At 44.1% G+C, this 16,287-nt stretch overlaps 1 protein-coding gene across 5 annotated transcripts in view; it reads right to left on the bottom strand.

Annotated features, from left to right (window-relative positions):
- LOC110408141 (ubiquinol-cytochrome-c reductase complex assembly factor 1) overlaps positions 6,027-16,287 on the bottom strand; it is a 53,074-nt gene continuing 42,813 nt past the window's right edge. For 4 of the 5 annotated variants that reach the window (XM_021416627.1, XM_021416628.1, XM_021416630.1 and 1 more), the window contains 3 exons: positions 13,178-13,255; positions 10,771-10,884; positions 7,066-7,200 (listed from right to left, as the gene is read on the bottom strand). In XM_021416627.1, coding sequence (XP_021272302.1) covers positions 7,066-7,200; positions 10,771-10,884; positions 13,178-13,255 — 327 coding nt within the window. Of the gene's footprint in view, positions 7,201-10,770; positions 10,885-13,177; positions 13,256-16,287 lie in introns of all 5 variants that reach the window. The other variant, XM_021416626.1, reaches the window with a different exon arrangement.

Genomic DNA, 16,287 nt, shown 5'->3' with positions numbered 1-16,287 from the left:
CTTCCCCCAGAGCCACCAGCTCCACAGAGCCAACCAGTGCAGAACCGGCTGCATGGGGAGCCGGTCAGCCGGCCTTTCATCTCCAAGTCACAGAATCTCTGGGGATTAAATTCATCCAGGCTAAATTAAATGCTAAGTGTCACCTAAATGCAAAGCGTCTGCTCCCTGATCATCAGCGGGCTACAGTCTGTGGGGATGCACAGCCACGTCTAAGTGCAAACAGGCACATTTGGACGCTGCATTCTGTCTTCTGCGACGAATCACATCCCCACGGGACTATCACTCACTACAGCTGCAGTGGGAGGACCAGGTAGGATGGGCTGCCAGTCCCTGGGCTGCTGCAGTTGGGAAGAACTCTTACAGTGCCAAGTGCCAGAGCAGAAGTAAATGCATGGGAGGTCAGAGACGTGGAGCTGTGTCCCGGAGCTGCAGGTGCAGAGTTTGCTGCTGCGGACAAAAGATCTGGGACAAAAGAAGTTTTGTAAGTGTAAATAAGTGTTAGAGTCGCTTAGAGAATAGTGTAAAGCAGTGAGGTGCACAGACAAACAATGTAAGGAAGTTAGGGGAAAAAAACCCAGCAAAGTAAGGGAAGGAGTATGGCATTCGATGGGTGTTTTTCTCAAGGTGCTTCACCAGAGTGATAACATCACCCCAATGAGAACACAGGAAGCGCACCACCACCTTTCTTTCTGCCTTCCTAAAGAGCTAAAAGGAGCATTTTTTTGCTTTGTATTGTTTTGTTTTTTAAAGCCATCAGATGTGAGTTTTCTGCTAGGCAAACCTCTGCTTACAGTTCTGTGAGGGGCTCTCCACTGTCTCCAGCTGATTTGCAGGGAACTGCTCTGCCTCCAGGTGCTCCTCATGGACACCAGAGCACGAAAGCACCTGTGCTGTAAACCTCTCCATCCACAGCTGTGAGCCCGGGCTGCTTCAGGTCACTGGGGAGGGGTGGAGATCTCTTGGGCCACCTCACCCTGCAGACGTGAGGAGCGGGTCGGAGGAAACGTGCCATGAAGGCGCTTATCTCTCTGCACTGAGAGCAGGACAGCTCAGGCCGTCAGAGTCAGGGACAGAGGTTTACCATGCAGACATCTAAAATTAGATGAGAGATATCCTGTCCCTGTCTGGGAAAGAGATAAGCGTCTATAATTGGCATGCCTCGCTCTGATCAGCCGGCACAGGATGTGGGAAGCACAGAGCTAATATTTGTCAGCTGAAAGTAAGGATCTTATCTGAAAGCATTGTCTACGCTCCTCCTGCAGTCAAGAGAGAGAGATGAGTACAGGTGTTCTTGGTGCTCAGCAAGCACACGCACCTGGCCAGGACTCCGTGGAGACCACGCAGCCAGGAGCACGGGAAGCCCCGTGGGCTTTTTGCCCCTCTGTCTCAGCACTGCAACCCTCATGCTCCACCACAACACAACGTGGCATTCAAACACACATTTACAGGCATTTCTGGAAACACGTAAAGCCCAAAAATGTTCCACTGTGGAGGATTCAGTGGCCGTGTATACGCAGCAAGGGCAACTAGATGAGAAAACCCTGAATCTCAGTTACTGCACAGAGATCAGTGTTGATACAGAGCTCACAAACAGCGCAGTGCAATGCCAAGCCTCCCGGTTCTTTGCCTGAAGTTTCAGACCACAGCATTATGGAATCACTCTCCTAACTCAGCAGCACTAGATGAATTCCTTGGTTGCCACTCCAAGGCCCCTACCATCCCTGTGCCATGTGGGGAGCCCGGTGTGGCCACAGGGTCACCGTGCTGTCCCTTTAGGGTCCTTCTCCAGGTGCAGACTGGCAGCTGCTGACCAGGGCCACTGAGTCCCTTTGTCCCACAGTGCCACTCTAAGCTGAGCGGTGATAGAGCATTTCCAGACATCTCTTCTTTCCAAAGGAAATAGAAATGGAATTGGGTTTAGTTACCGGCAGGAAGGGGGTATGAAGGGAAGGATGTGGGCAATGAGCAAACCCCCCCAGGATGCCCCGCTCCGGCAGGATGTGGGGCAGCTCCTTTTGTCAGTGACGTAACCGTTAATGAGAGCTTTGCATTTGCAAATCTCCTTGCTTCCTAAATAAGCATGATGGAGGCTCATGCCTCCTGGGAGAGCTGCAGCAGCACGCTGGCACCAGCAGGACCCAGCCTTGGCAGCACCTTGCAGGGCCCTCCTACAAGAGATAAATCTGCCCCAGAACACAGATGCAGATATTGCTCCTGTTTACACTGCTCTGCCCCAGGCATAAGCAGCTCTGTTGCCACCTCCCCTGAACTCCCAGGGTGCAGCCACTGAAACACAGTAGAAAAGCATGGGATTATGCTCGTGTGAGCTCCTGCTCTGCATTCCCCATGGAAAGATGAGGCACCAACATCTCTGCTGTCCCCGAGCAAGCTGCTGAGCAGGTTGAATGACTTCAGCAAAACAAGTACTCCCTCAACATGTTCAGCAGCTTCAGGCAGAGCACACATAGGATGTACAGGACAGTCAAAAACATACAGCAGCAGGAAAGAAGAGCTCACCGGAGCAGTGTGGGAAGGGTCAGGAGATGATTAACAAGTGGCTGGCCCCTCATGGTGCTGGGGGCCCACTAGCAGCAGCAACTGATACTCCCTTGCAGGCAGGAATGAGCTGGATGCTTCCCAAGCACAGCACAGTTGCCACCCAGCAGAGCCTCCCACTCCATGCTGAGCCTCGGGGTCCTTCCCACGTCCTCGCCAAGCTTCTCCGCCTCCTGTGTGAGCTCCTGCCCTCTCCTCGACCCCTCAGACCCTCAGGAAAACATAGCACCGGGGCAGGCTGTGCAGACACGGTACGCCCAAAAGATGGAGATATTGCTTGCCCAGGTGTGCTGCAGTCTTGGTACCACCAGCCCCACTGCTGGAGGAGCTGTTAACTGCCCTGGGATCACCAAGGCCCAGTGAGTCCTGGCTCTATGCTGCTCAGCAGGTGAGAAACAGGCAAAAAGGAGTTCTGGGTGTTGTTCGTTATATGAGAGATTATAAGAGAAAAGGGACAAAGCATGGCAAAAACAAGGCAGGTGGGGAGGGCAGGAGCCTGTACATCTGTGGCACAACTCTTAGCAGAAGGGTTAGAAGCACGCTTGGTATTTCTAGGTATGATACACATTTACCATCTACAACAGCGATATTTTCATCTTCCTGGAAGAAAGCACGCACAGCTCAGCTTGGGAGCTCAAGAAGGGAGATGCATTGCTCTGCATACTTGTTGGGCAGATCAATGACCTTCTCCGCATGCTCTCAGCAGTACTTCAGGACATCGGGGACGCAGAGAATCTTTGTTACACGCTCAGGATTCAACTTGTGCCAGGGAATGCTGCAAGCAGACTGCATCAGATCTGTGTTTCTGAATGAAGACCTTCTTCGTGGGGTTTTAGAGGTAGGAGAGCACAGAAAGGTACGGGCACAGGTCACAGAGTAAGTTAGCACTGGTCTGGTGCCCACAGCATCTCAAAGGGTGTCACACAGTGGCACGCACCACAGGGACCACACTTGTAGAATCCTCTACACCATCCTCCCCAACTGCTGCTTCTTCCCCTCCAGCTGTTCTCCATCTACTCTATGTTCATCTAATTTAAAGCTCCAGTGGAAAAATCTGCTCTCATTCAGTCTGCAGTTTCTGCTCAGCTCATCAGCCATGCCCAAGGCAGTATAAACGAGACGGGGCAGTGGTTCAGCCCCATTGCTATGTCAGGAGCCACAGTTCTGACCCGAGGGCTTGGTGTGGCAGGAACATGACTAAAAACTGCACTTTGTGGAAGGTGAGGACAGGTTTCAGAAATCTGGGAAGTGGTAACTACATTTTAACAGGGCAGGAAACACACACATCACCGAGGATGCTTGTGATCTTAGCATTGTAGCTGTCTTGAGAAGCAGGAGAAGACTGTTAGATACAAACACCAACAAGAGGCGTGAACACAGAAACAGAGGAGATGACACAAACTGCAGAAAAACATGTAACTGCCCAAAATAAAGGTCAGGTATCCAAGGGTAGCAGATGGCTGCCCCCAACCCCAGCACATCTCAGAATATAACTCTGGAGCAACAGACTTCCCAGGTTTGGCCCTGCAGGCGGAACATGCACCTGCACTCCTGCTGCTGCAGAACAGCAGAGGACACCAAGGGTCAGCCTTTGCTTTCTGCTCACAGAAACAAGGAAGCCACGATCTAGATGAAACGAGTGCTCGCAGAGGCTTGTCTCTCTTGACCCTAAGCCACAGCTGGGGCAACAACTCCTTTGGAATAAACAGCAATCTCCAAACTTTGTATATGACACAGGAGAGCAGGCTGGATGATTAAGTGCTCAACACGGCTCCTTCCAGGAGAAATGTACATCCATACATTCACTTAAAATACAGTAAGTGCCCCAGGCTGATGCAGCAGAAAGAACTGTCCATAAACAAAACGCTTTCAATGATTCTCTTGGCAAAACTGTGAAAATGGGACAGTGGGTTTGGAATGTTTGATTAAAAGAACTGTGTTTTGCTGCACTTCTGCAGTTCTGTACATAGGAATCACTCAACTGCTAATCATTGTTGCTATAACGCTTGCAAAAGTGCAGATCTTTCTACTGGACCCTAAATTCTGGTTGTAAAGATGTCATAAGACGTAGGCAATGGCATGTTTCTAGCCCACTGGCATGCATCACTGAAGAGTAGAGTCGTACTTTACATCTAAATGCTGTCTCCAGGTAACTCACGGTTGGGAAGCAGTCATCTCTGGTCCCTTGCAGCCTCCAGTGCATGTTTCCTCTTCAACAGAGATCACTCTTAATTCGTAGACAGCATCTATCTTGTTCTCTTAGCATGCCCCACACGTTCCTGTCCAAAACACACCGTGACTGCTGGCTTGGCACTGTAACAGTGGAGTGGTTGAAGGCATCTTCTGGAGCAAGACTGTAGGTCTTCCTATTCTCATATAAACAACTACAAAAGCAGATGCCATCAACCACAAACCGGCACCATGAACTCTGAAGCCTCCTGCCCATAAACAGAGGAGAAGCTCCAGTTTTGCCCATTTGGCTGTCCCACATCCTCACTACCAAAGGCATTTGCCATCCCCAGGCTAACGGTCCCATGAACACTACTGCCTGGCCGACTCCGCAGCATCAGCACCAGAGCCGCTACCCATCTCTGAGCCGCGTGCAGCACCAGCTCCTCTGCGTTAGGTGGTGATGCATGCCCAGTCCTGTGTTCCCATGGCATGGATAACGTGAGCCCAGGTTTAAATTACATAGCAGGAAAGGGGTTAAAGTTTAAATGACTGTTTTGTATATGAATTAATGTACGTAGCTTTGAGCCAAAATATCTACCATTAATTTTTCCACCTATTTCAGGAGCAGTAAGATACACAAAGTAAAGTTTATTTTGGTACTTGGTATACTTCACTCCCATTAAAAATAAATTAATCAGCAAATTCCTACACAGCTCAGCCTTCTTTTATGTAAATACAACCCAGCTGTAATGAATTACAAGGTGTTATTATCTCACACACACTGTATAATACTTCACACATAAGAGGTTTCTCTGCTTAGCTCAGCTTTCAACAAAAGCATCTTAAATAAACTGCAAGCAAGTTGTTTGGTCTGTAATGTTTTCACAGAGAAGGGATACACCTCACACATTGAGGGTTTCTTTACATGACTCATTTTATAACAAGTTAAACTGAGGAAGTGCGCCCTGGAAAAAAAAAAAATAACAAAATGCCTTTTTTACACAGAGAAGGCTGCTTAAGAGAAGGCAAAGGAGAAAAAAAGCAAGCCAGTGTTTGGGAGCCTGTATTCTGCACCCAACTGCTGTTCAGAGGAGGGATGTCAAGTACTCACCAAAACAGCTTCAGGAAGATGAACAGTCACATCCAGGCAGTCACACTTTCAACGGAAATAACATTTCATCAACTAAGAATTATCATCCTCGGCTTTTGCATAATAGTCTTATTAGGAATACGCCTTAATATCAGAGGGCTGATTCTTATCAAAGTCTTGCACAGCACAGACAACGCATACGCATGGATTTCACCCAGAATGGCATTTATTACCAACTACAATTTTGACAGAAGAGAAATGAAAACTGTTTTGTCACTGACCTGGAAATAGCCTGGTGAACCATCCACCTACGCAGTACACCTCAGCCTCTGCTGGTTTAATTAGTGGAGCTCTGGCTCCCATAATTACTGTATTGGGGTAATTTGCTTTCACAGCCATATCAACTTTTAGCTGGGGTTGATAGGCCTTGTTGAAAAGCCCTGGACCACTGCTTTGGGGGTGGGAGGCAGCACAGTCCTATCCCATTAAGAGCCATGGACAGAAACAGAGATGTTATTTTCAGGAAGAAATTCTTAGACCAGCGGTCTAAAACGAATATGGAAATATCAGCAAGGCAGAGCTCCTCTGAAATACCAAGCACTCTGAGACAGCTTTTGGTGGCAGCCCAAAAACGTTTCAGACTCTTTCCTCATTAAGATGGCTAGAGTCAAAGAGGACTACTGGGGACTGTGCATTATTCTTTGCATCCTCCTATTCTTGTGCAACAGAGCAGAGTTCCTAAAAAGGATTTTCATGGAAAATCCTTCAGAACCTGATAAAGTAACTCTTAACTCTATTAAAGAAAAATGGGCCATTCCTTCTTGATATCAGGCTTTTAGAATTCATTACTATCTACAATGCAAAGCTCAGATTTGTATTCACAACCATTCAGCCAGCAGAGGGATACCGTTGTTTCTGTAGGTAGCAGCTCTCCAAATGAGGCAAGGGACAGAAATGGCTTCTGGAGATAACTCTAAGCCGTGGTTAAAATATCTGTTTTCCCAAAGATGGAAGGCAGGTCTTGCAATTTGTTTACAAGGACCACTCTGTGCCATAAAAAGAACAGAAGTTCTCAAACCAGGTGAAAATTCAGAAGAGTATGGCTGTCCAATTTGCTATCGAGTCACCACAGGTAAGACATCTATTTAAATACATTCTTTTTCAACAGCAGACTTTTCTTCCTGATCCCACAGCCTCAGCCCAGTTCCGTTTCAGGCCTGCTTCCCAAGCTGGTTTGATGAATGCTCTCAGAGTCCTTCATCGTTGTAAACAGGAGAAAGGGGCTTGAGGATGCTGCGAGCGTTGCTCTCCACGAGAGGCCTCCAGCTCACCTCGCCTGTCAGCAGCAGGTCCTCCCCGCTCAGCGCATCCAGGTGCTGCACCTGCAGGAGATGGGGTGTTAGCACAAGGCGTCCTGCTCTCTGTTCCAGGTCCTCAAGAGCTACGCAAACACGCTCCTTTTTGACATAGTTTGTCATTTCAGAGGAGAGCAAAAAAGCTTCATGATTACTTAAGCGTCACAGAAAGGCAAGGAGATAAGTATCTGCAGTTCAACTGGAGTTATCCATGCAAAACTGTCTACTTATGCCTTAGCTAATGCTTCCTCTGAAAGTTTGGCAACAGGACAAAGAGAAATGCAAAGCATTTCAAGTTCCAAGCAGTTAATTCCAGTGACACACTGCCGGTATCATTATCCTCATGGAGTGCTCTACTAAAAGTGGTTTCATGTCAACCAGGGCTTTCCCCTATAGAAAAGAAGCTGACCAGCAGGGAACAGCTGAGATTTATAAAAAAAACATGGGCTGGAGGAGCTGAACAGAGAGAGAGCACTACAAGAAATAACTGACATCAAAAGAAATGTGATGGTGTAATGTAAGCAAAACACTTAAGTGAACACTTCAGTACTGCTGTCACACGAGGTACTGTTAACACATTGTAAATGCAAGCTTGCTGCCACAGGACATTTCAGGGACTTGAGGGGGGGAATGGGTAAGGGAGAAGAAAAAGGGCCCATCAAGAGGCATTAAACCTCAGAAGTACCACCTCTGGCTCAAACACAGATTGCTGGGAGCGTCGAGCAGGGAACTAGCACCCATGCTGGCCCTGCTGTTATATTCTTCTCTGTGCATCCACTAATAGCCACTGTTAAAGACAGGATCAGCAAGAACTTGTGCAAAAGATATCTTACACAAAGGATTTACAATGTTTACTAGAAACATGATATAATTTGACAAGCAGTTTCTCAAGAGGAAAGAATACAGCAACAGTCACAGGATCAGACTGAAAAGCCACCTACACACAGCACTGTGTTTCGGAGAGTCATTAGGCTTCCCAGCAGTATTTGAATACAATGCATGAATACCGTGTTACTTTCCTTATTTTCCCTCCCTCCTAAAATTTGTTAGTTCAGAGATTTTGAGCCTGAAGTGGTTGTTCTGTACTTAATACCCCTGGACAGGTTGCCCTTCCATAAACCTTGCCAGTGACATTGGAACCCACACACATCTTCAGCATCCCAAGCAACACGTGGCAATCCATGTTCAGCCTTTCCTTGCTGTATTGGGTTTAAGCAGCAACGGTTTAGTAGCAAGGAGGGATGTAAGAGTGATGTCTGTGAGCAGAGCCCCGTGTCAGATCTGAGCCAGCTCCAGCCCCCTCCAAAAGGGACCCTCTGCTGGCCAGAGCTGAGCCAAGGAATGACACTGGGTGTGACTGGGAGAACAGACAGAAGAACAAAGTGCTGCGCAACAGTGCAACAGCAGCTGGGAGAGATGAGTGAGAAATCAGAAATGGGCACTGCAGACACCCAGATGCTGGAGCAGTCTGCTTCTGAAGGATGGGCCCTGTGGTACAGAGTCATGCTGGAGCAGTGCCTGGCGAACTGCAGCTTGTGGGAAGTCCATGCGGGATCTGTTCAGGGAGGATGACATCCATGGGAGGGACCCCGCATGGAGCAGCGGGAGGCAACAACCAAGGGGGAGCAGCAGAGAGGAATTGCTAGGGACTGACCGCAGCCCTCTTTCCCCATTCCCCTGCACCACTCGGGGATGGAACAAAGGTGTTTTCAGTTCGCTTTTAGTTCCCATTGTTCCAGTCTGTTAGTAGATGCAAACTACATTAATCTCCCTATGCTGAGTCTATTTTGCCTGTGATGGTAATTGGTGAGTTCTTATCTCAGCCCATGAGCTTTCTTTCATCATATTTTCTCCCCTTGTTCTTTTGGGGAAGGGGAGTGGGAGAACAGTGTGGTGAAGCTTAGCTTCGCACCAGTGTGTAGCTACCACACTCGCTCTCCTTCCATACCCCTTCAAGGTTTCACAGAACTGTCTCATATTGTTTTCCAGCTGTTTTTGAGGCAAGGAACCTGGTCATTGCTAATACAGAATAAGTTTCCTTCCAGTTCCACTGCTCTTCTCTGAGCCTTATTCAGTTCAGTTTTTCCTCTTTCTTGCTGTTTTGGGCCAAACCCATTATAGATTACTCAAAATCACAGTGGTACCATGGACTTGAAAAGTGGCATCACAAAACTATAGTTTATTCTCTATTTCGTCCGTAGCAGTTCTGAGCATTTGTTTTACATTTTTTTAAACACTAACGAGCACTGAGTTAACATTTACATATTAAAATTATAATCTCAAGGACTCATTCTGTGTGGTCTTCTGACAGTCTAAAGCTCATCTCTTTATACGTAAAGCTGGATTTGTTTTTCTCTCTTAGTGTACCACTTTGCAGCTGTCTACATTCAACTGCACAAACCATTTCTTCATGCAGTTATGAATCCTTTCTGCAATCAGCCTTCTCTCTTCTATTGAAAACTGAGGATTTCTTGACCTCTGTGGTCTATATTTCAATCAATTCCTTGTCTGTGAAAGTACATTCACTCTTCCCCTGTGACTGCTCAATTTTTTTTCTTTATTTAAAAGAAATCATTGGTGAGGTGCTTTTTTGGATATTTCCTAAAAATCCATAAAGCCAGCATGAATCAGATACTTATCTGATTCATGTTATCTACACCAATGCTTTCAAGACACAGATGGGTGAGACGTGACCTGCCTCCACAGAAGTTATGCTGACTTTTCTCCAATGTGCTACATGTATCTATGTAATCACTATTTCCTATTAGGCTGCTGTCAGCTTCTTATCCTCTGCTTCAGTTTATAAAGTTACTACACATTCTCCAGATGGCAGTACATAGCAGGCACACACTGCCTGCTGGCATTCCAAAAGAGTCCTCAGTCTCTGACAAATTCCCCTCATTTTCCATACCATTTTCTGAGTCACACTGAAATATATCTCCAAATCTTTATCTGGTCCTGAATACAGCATCGGAGACACTACTGAGAACGCTGCTGTGGAGGTTCTGGTCTCCAATTTTCTGTCCCACAGCCCTCTCTCACCCATTTTCTGTCTTTGGTACCCACCTGGGCCACATTTACCAGGACCTACCCAACACTTCCTAGAAATCCAGCTCAGAAAGGTTGAGAGGACAAACACTATTTAACATTTTCCTCCAGGTAATAACAGAAAGAACCTGTAAAACAAATCTTTTACATATTTCCCAAAAATAATCAGAAGACTTCTAATCATTGTATGTAAGCTATTTCGTTATCAAAAAGATTTCGTCTCCACAGCATCAAGTATAACTGTACAACAAGTTGCCACCCATTGCTGAAATGTTTTGCTGAACCCCTCCACAAAGTGAGTCCAGGAAAAGAATAAGCAGGGTTGCTCTCAATCTTCTGTGAACTTCTCTCCAGATATTTTTCAAACTGCAATGAATCTATTAGTTTTCATGTTTTTACTTTTATCTCCTTAAAAATATTAACAGGCTTAAAAGAAAAGTGATATATGTACAAGACAACTGAGCTACGTAGTATCCAAGCACTAAAAATAAATATTCAATACCCTAACCAAGAGAATGAAGAGAAGTTGTGCTGCGAGCTGTACTGTACCTGTTTGCGCACATATTCCACGAGTAACTCCAGATGCCGAGGGTCCTCACAGTTCCTGTTAAAAAGGTTTCTCCATAGAGCTGCTGCCAGAACATGATCATCAGACAGGATTCCCTAAAGGAAGTATAGAGAAGGGTTAAAAAATTTTACATGAAGAGGGTCTGACAGACAACTGCAATAGTGTAGTCAGAAGGACTAAGGAAGTGTTTGTCCCTCTGTACTTGGCACTGGTGAGGCCGCATCTCAACTGCGTTGAGATGTGATTGTGTTCAGTGTTGGGCCCCTCATTACAAGAAAGACACTGAGGCCCTGGAGTGTGTCCAAAGAGAGGCAATGAAGCTGTGAAAGATCTGGGTCTTATGAGGAGCAGCTGAGGGAGCTGGGATTGTTCAGTCTGGAGGAGAGGAGGCTCAGGGGAGACCTCATCACTCTCTACAACTCCCTGAATGGAGGGAGTGAGGTGGGAGTCAGCCTTTTTTTCCTAGCTGACGTAATAGGATGAGAGGTAATAGTCTTAAGTTGCATCACAGGAGGGTCAGGTTGGATATTAGGAAAAATTTCCTCTCAAAAAGAGTGCTAACGCATTGGCACAGGCTTCTCAGAAGAGTGGTAGAGTCCCCATCCCTGGAGGTGTTCAAGAAACATGAGGTTGTGGCACTGAGAGACATCATTTAGTGGGCACGGTGGTGGAGGGCTGGCAGTTGGACTTTATAGAGGTCTTTTCCAATCTTAACGACCCTATGATTTTACTCTAATTACTTGACACCTGACAAAATTAGATGTCTCAAAGCCACAGCTGCTGTGGACTGTACATACAAAAGACATCGACATCACTCTTTCCCAGAGTGGAAAAACAACCCTGGGCTTAAATTAACTAATTTACGGAGCAGCTTGTAACAAATATTCTGGCAAATTAATCTGGAAAAAAAAACGAGGTTAGGGTATTCCTAACGTAGGAGCTGATAAATGCATTTCTAAAAGCTATGAAATGACACAATCACAGAAGTGTAGGGGTTGGAAGGGACCTCTGGAGATCTCCCACTTCCATCTTCCTGCTAAAGCAGGTTCCCCAAAGTAGGTTGCACAGAAAAGCATCCAAGTGGGTCTGAATATCTCCAGAGAGGGAGGCTCCATCACCTCTCTGGGCAGCCTGTTCCAGGGCTCTGTCACTCTGACAGTAAAGAAGTTCTTCCTTACACTTAGATGGAACTTCCTGTGTTCCACTTTGTGCCTGTTACCCTTGTTCTGTCGTTGGGCACCACTGAGAAAAGCCTGGCCCCATCCACTTGACTTCCGCCCATCAGACATTTACAATATCCCAAAAACAGCACCCCCTTACGAAGCTGTGTGAAGGCTGTGATGCTTGGAGAAGAAAAACCAAAAGGATATATAACATGATGCTGCAGAAAACTAATCACAACTTTGCTATTTTGCTTTCCTTGTCTATTTTCCTTTTAAATTAGGAAAAAATGAATTATTCATCATCGAGAACAATCTATATTTTCCCAGTTATATCTAATATTATTTTTGGCTTACACAAGAACCACATCCACAAGCACTTTTGTCTAAGTTCTCTCTTACTTTTATTGTCTTTTTAGATTATATGGTGTTAGCACCATAGTCTTGTAACTTCTGTCTTCAGCTGACACATTTGCCAAAGGCAAGAGAGGACTTTAAAATATTCAGTTAAAAATAAAAGAGGTCAGCATGTGTCTTTAATTTAACTAGACATCTTGTTTCCAAAGAGATTGTAAGCGAAAAAAAAAGACAAGGAGACACATCCTGGCTAAGCTTAAAACTAGATTAAGACTTGCATTCGTAACACCGTTCAAAACACCACAAAGTTTACAAGACAATAATAATGCAAATCAATGTTTTAAAAAATAACATCACCATGTGAATTAGAAGAGTATCTGAAGATCAATATCCACTAGAGCAAAAATATTAACTCCTAGAAGAGCTGATGCAAACGTATTTTCTCTTTGGAAGCCCCATAGATGCTTGTGCACAGTGGTACTTTTGTCTCCAATTATTCATCAGATAATTCCTTTAAAACTCTCTCATTTAGTCACTACCTATAAATACTCTTTTTGCTCTTAAAGTATAACTGAGTACAATGGGATTCAGAGGGAGAAAATGTCATTGACAGTAGGGATGGTGAAGAAGAACAAAGAACATTCCTTCTTCCATGTCCCATGGTTTAAACTGGTATCTTAAGTGCTTTCTTTTTTTCTTGAAAGCACTGTAATTCAAGGCCTAAGACGATCACTAAGAAGTTTTCTTCCACAATGTAATATTTCTCCAACGATACACACAACAAACGTGTTACTCATCTGCAGCATTCTGTGCTCAGTGTCACAGGCGGGTCTATTTTTTCTTGCATGTTCTCTGTAAACATCCTTCTTACCTCATCATATCCAAACAGAGCTGCATAGAAATTTTCTACCATACTTCTCAAATCTTGCTTTAGAACAACAGAATTAATCTGAAAAATAAAACAGAAACACATTTGTACGGGTTCTAAGGAGGTGATGAAAAAACATTATCTGTTGGAAAAGAAGAAAAAGTGCCTTGGTCCAAATAGGTTAGGGTTTGGTTGTAAGTGATGATGTTCACGTAGTCAAACGTTTTAGAACAATTTGCAATACTGTTAGTTCTGTGCACAAAAGAAAGACAGTCGATGTTAGAATATTCAAATAGCAGAAAAACTTCAGTCACCAGCAATGATGTACAGGTACATAAGTAGAGGAAAAAAAAAAAAAGCAACTGAGTGAATAGTGAAGGCAATGCTGTTGCTTTCAGTAGTGGCATTGACTAACACAATGAAGACTTCTGCATTTTAACTTTCAGGCAGGTTTTCCAGACCTTGGGTTCATTCATACAGACCTTTTAGAAACTCTGTAGTCTTTCAATAATTTTTTCTAAAGTGTGGACTCCAAAGCTGGACGTTCCATCACCAGCAGAAGCACTGTAATGCTAAAGATAGAGGCAACATCCCTACCACTTATTAATTACTTCTCAATATGGATTTGCACATTCAGGAGTCATGTTTCTGCTCTTACAGCATCTCACTAGAAGCTCAGACTTTACAATTGTTCACAAACACTAAATTTCTTTCAGCTTGTAATGATACAGCTACTTCTCCCCATGTTCTGTGGCTCAGTTTAAGTTCCATGCCAACTTTTAAATTATTTAACAATTACTTAAATAGATGCTGGTATGGTCTTGGCCACTCATTGGCTTGCACAACTGACCCATATGTAAGCTGAAGACAGAATGAAAAGTGATCAGCTGCTAGGTCCACAGTGATGGCTAGAATAACTCACGTGCACCTCCCTGGTGCAAACTGCCTACTCCTTTTGCCTGTATCTTTTACCTCTATCAACAGAACAATTTAATATACAGCGATTCTCCTGAGGGCTGAACTATGCTTCCACTGGTAAATCATCTTTTTATGGATTTATTTTACACACCTCACACCTTGGAGACAGCTTTTACAAATAACAAAACACTGACAACAGGAACACAGGGTAGAAAATCAGCTCTCCAATGGAATGAGCACTACTGTCTTTAACGTACAGCTTATGACAAGGCTAAAGAAAAGCTGTGAAATAATCACATCTAGTATCTTACAATGCACGAAAGCGTGAACCACATCCCAATACATTCTTAGCATCCCTAAGAGACTCAACTTTGTGCTTATACAATAACTTTTCCACCAAAATGTGATTTAGTTTCTACCACGCTAGCAAATCTCCAGTTCAAATACTCCTCCATTAAACCATTATCTTTTTTCATCAGTTGATTTTTATAGAAATGCATATAGTGCAAACACAAGGAAAATTCCTTTCATGTCAGTTACTCATATTTTTCCATTAATATAAACTATTAAAATTCATGCAGATATTTTATAGGCTATCAAGATTTGGTGACTGGTTATTACTGAATGTTTAAAAAAAGAACTAAACATAAGAAATCAGAGGGTTAAATGATGACTGCAACTTCTGTAATGACTTAATTAAATTTTTATTGAGTACATAAACTATGATGTCATTTCTACCCAACCATGCTCAAACTTTCTATGCATGTCAGAGATCGTGGTTTTTCTCAATAGAACGTACTTCTAAATAAGCTGCACTTCTACAGCTCTAATAAGGGGGAGCAGGTCTCATGTAACACACTCAATAAATTATCCTTCCATTTTTAAACAAACAAATTCCATGAGTTATTATATATTTGCCACGCACTTTTTATGACATAATAAAAATGTTACCTCAAGGATTACTTAACACATACTACAAATGTTACAGCAGGCAACTGCAAGGGGCAAAGAAAACAAATAGTCCCATTACAGAGACAAGTCCTGGACTATACGTCCCTAGGGACACAGCTTTCTGTACTAAAAACAAAGAGCAGCAGCTTTAAGTTAGCAAGAAACAGATTGATGAAGGAGATAACCAAGTTAAACAAACACGGCAATAAATACATCTTAAAAGACAAACAGTTTAAAACATAAAATGTGACTTTAGGGATGGAGCAGTATCTCAGGCAATAAAATTACATTTAAAGGAATATTGCAGTTTCTGAAGAATACCGTAGCCTAGGTTAAGTACAATCACAGTAGGAAAAAAACACCCTTCTTTTTAAAGCAAGAAAAATGAGCGATTCCAAATCAGGGTTTGTTGGAAATGCTTCCTCTTCTCAAACATGTACATGTTCTTAGCACTAGCAAGTTTCATGATCTGGTTGGTCCATTCTGCTGACTCTTCCACAGTTCATTATTAAGAACTGCCAGACAATTCCAAGTGAGTAATTGCTAATAACAAGAAAGAAATCAATAACATCTGGAGCTCTTCTGAGAACTGAGCCCTTTGCCTTCTTTGCAACAAACTGTCGTAGAGCTATCACCAGAATAAATTCACATCCATCACCGTAATTGACAAAAAGAACTATCTTAGTTCAAAACAAGGAATGTGTTTTTGCACATCTTCCTACTACACAAGACAACTTTTCATTAAAACACTCAATCATCCCACACTCTGCCTGCAAAACTACAGCATGCACTCTGCGTTTTCACCGTTACACTGCAGTGAGAAACCTTATCTTCAGCCTCAACAAGTCCAATATGCACTGTTCAGCAGCCAGATGCTGAGGCTTACTGCTGTACCTGGCAACTTATTATATCATGTCACAATCAAGGTTTTTTTATTCTCACAAAACTTCTAGGAAAGTAAAAGCACACTGCTTTATTGTATATGCTAAACATGTATGGAAATATCTCATGTACAGGTACCGTTAAAATGAAAGTTTGCATTAATCCCTTTTGTCGAATGGAGAATGTTCTTTCGTAATGGATCTCCTCCTCACCTCCACTTTGCATCTTTGGTTTACACTGCAGAGAAGTCCCAGAGTGCAAAAGCTGGAAAGTAATGTGCTGAAATGTGCTCTGCCTGCAGAAAGATAGCCAGCCCACAGGATCAGCCCAGCACCAGCACAGACTAAAGATCAGACCATGTA

Source organism: Numida meleagris, chromosome 19 (assembly GCF_002078875.1).
Source record: "Numida meleagris isolate 19003 breed g44 Domestic line chromosome 19, NumMel1.0, whole genome shotgun sequence".
NCBI classification, from domain to species: domain Eukaryota; kingdom Metazoa; phylum Chordata; class Aves; order Galliformes; family Numididae; genus Numida; species Numida meleagris.
This window is presented reverse-complemented; position numbering and strand designations above follow the sequence as displayed.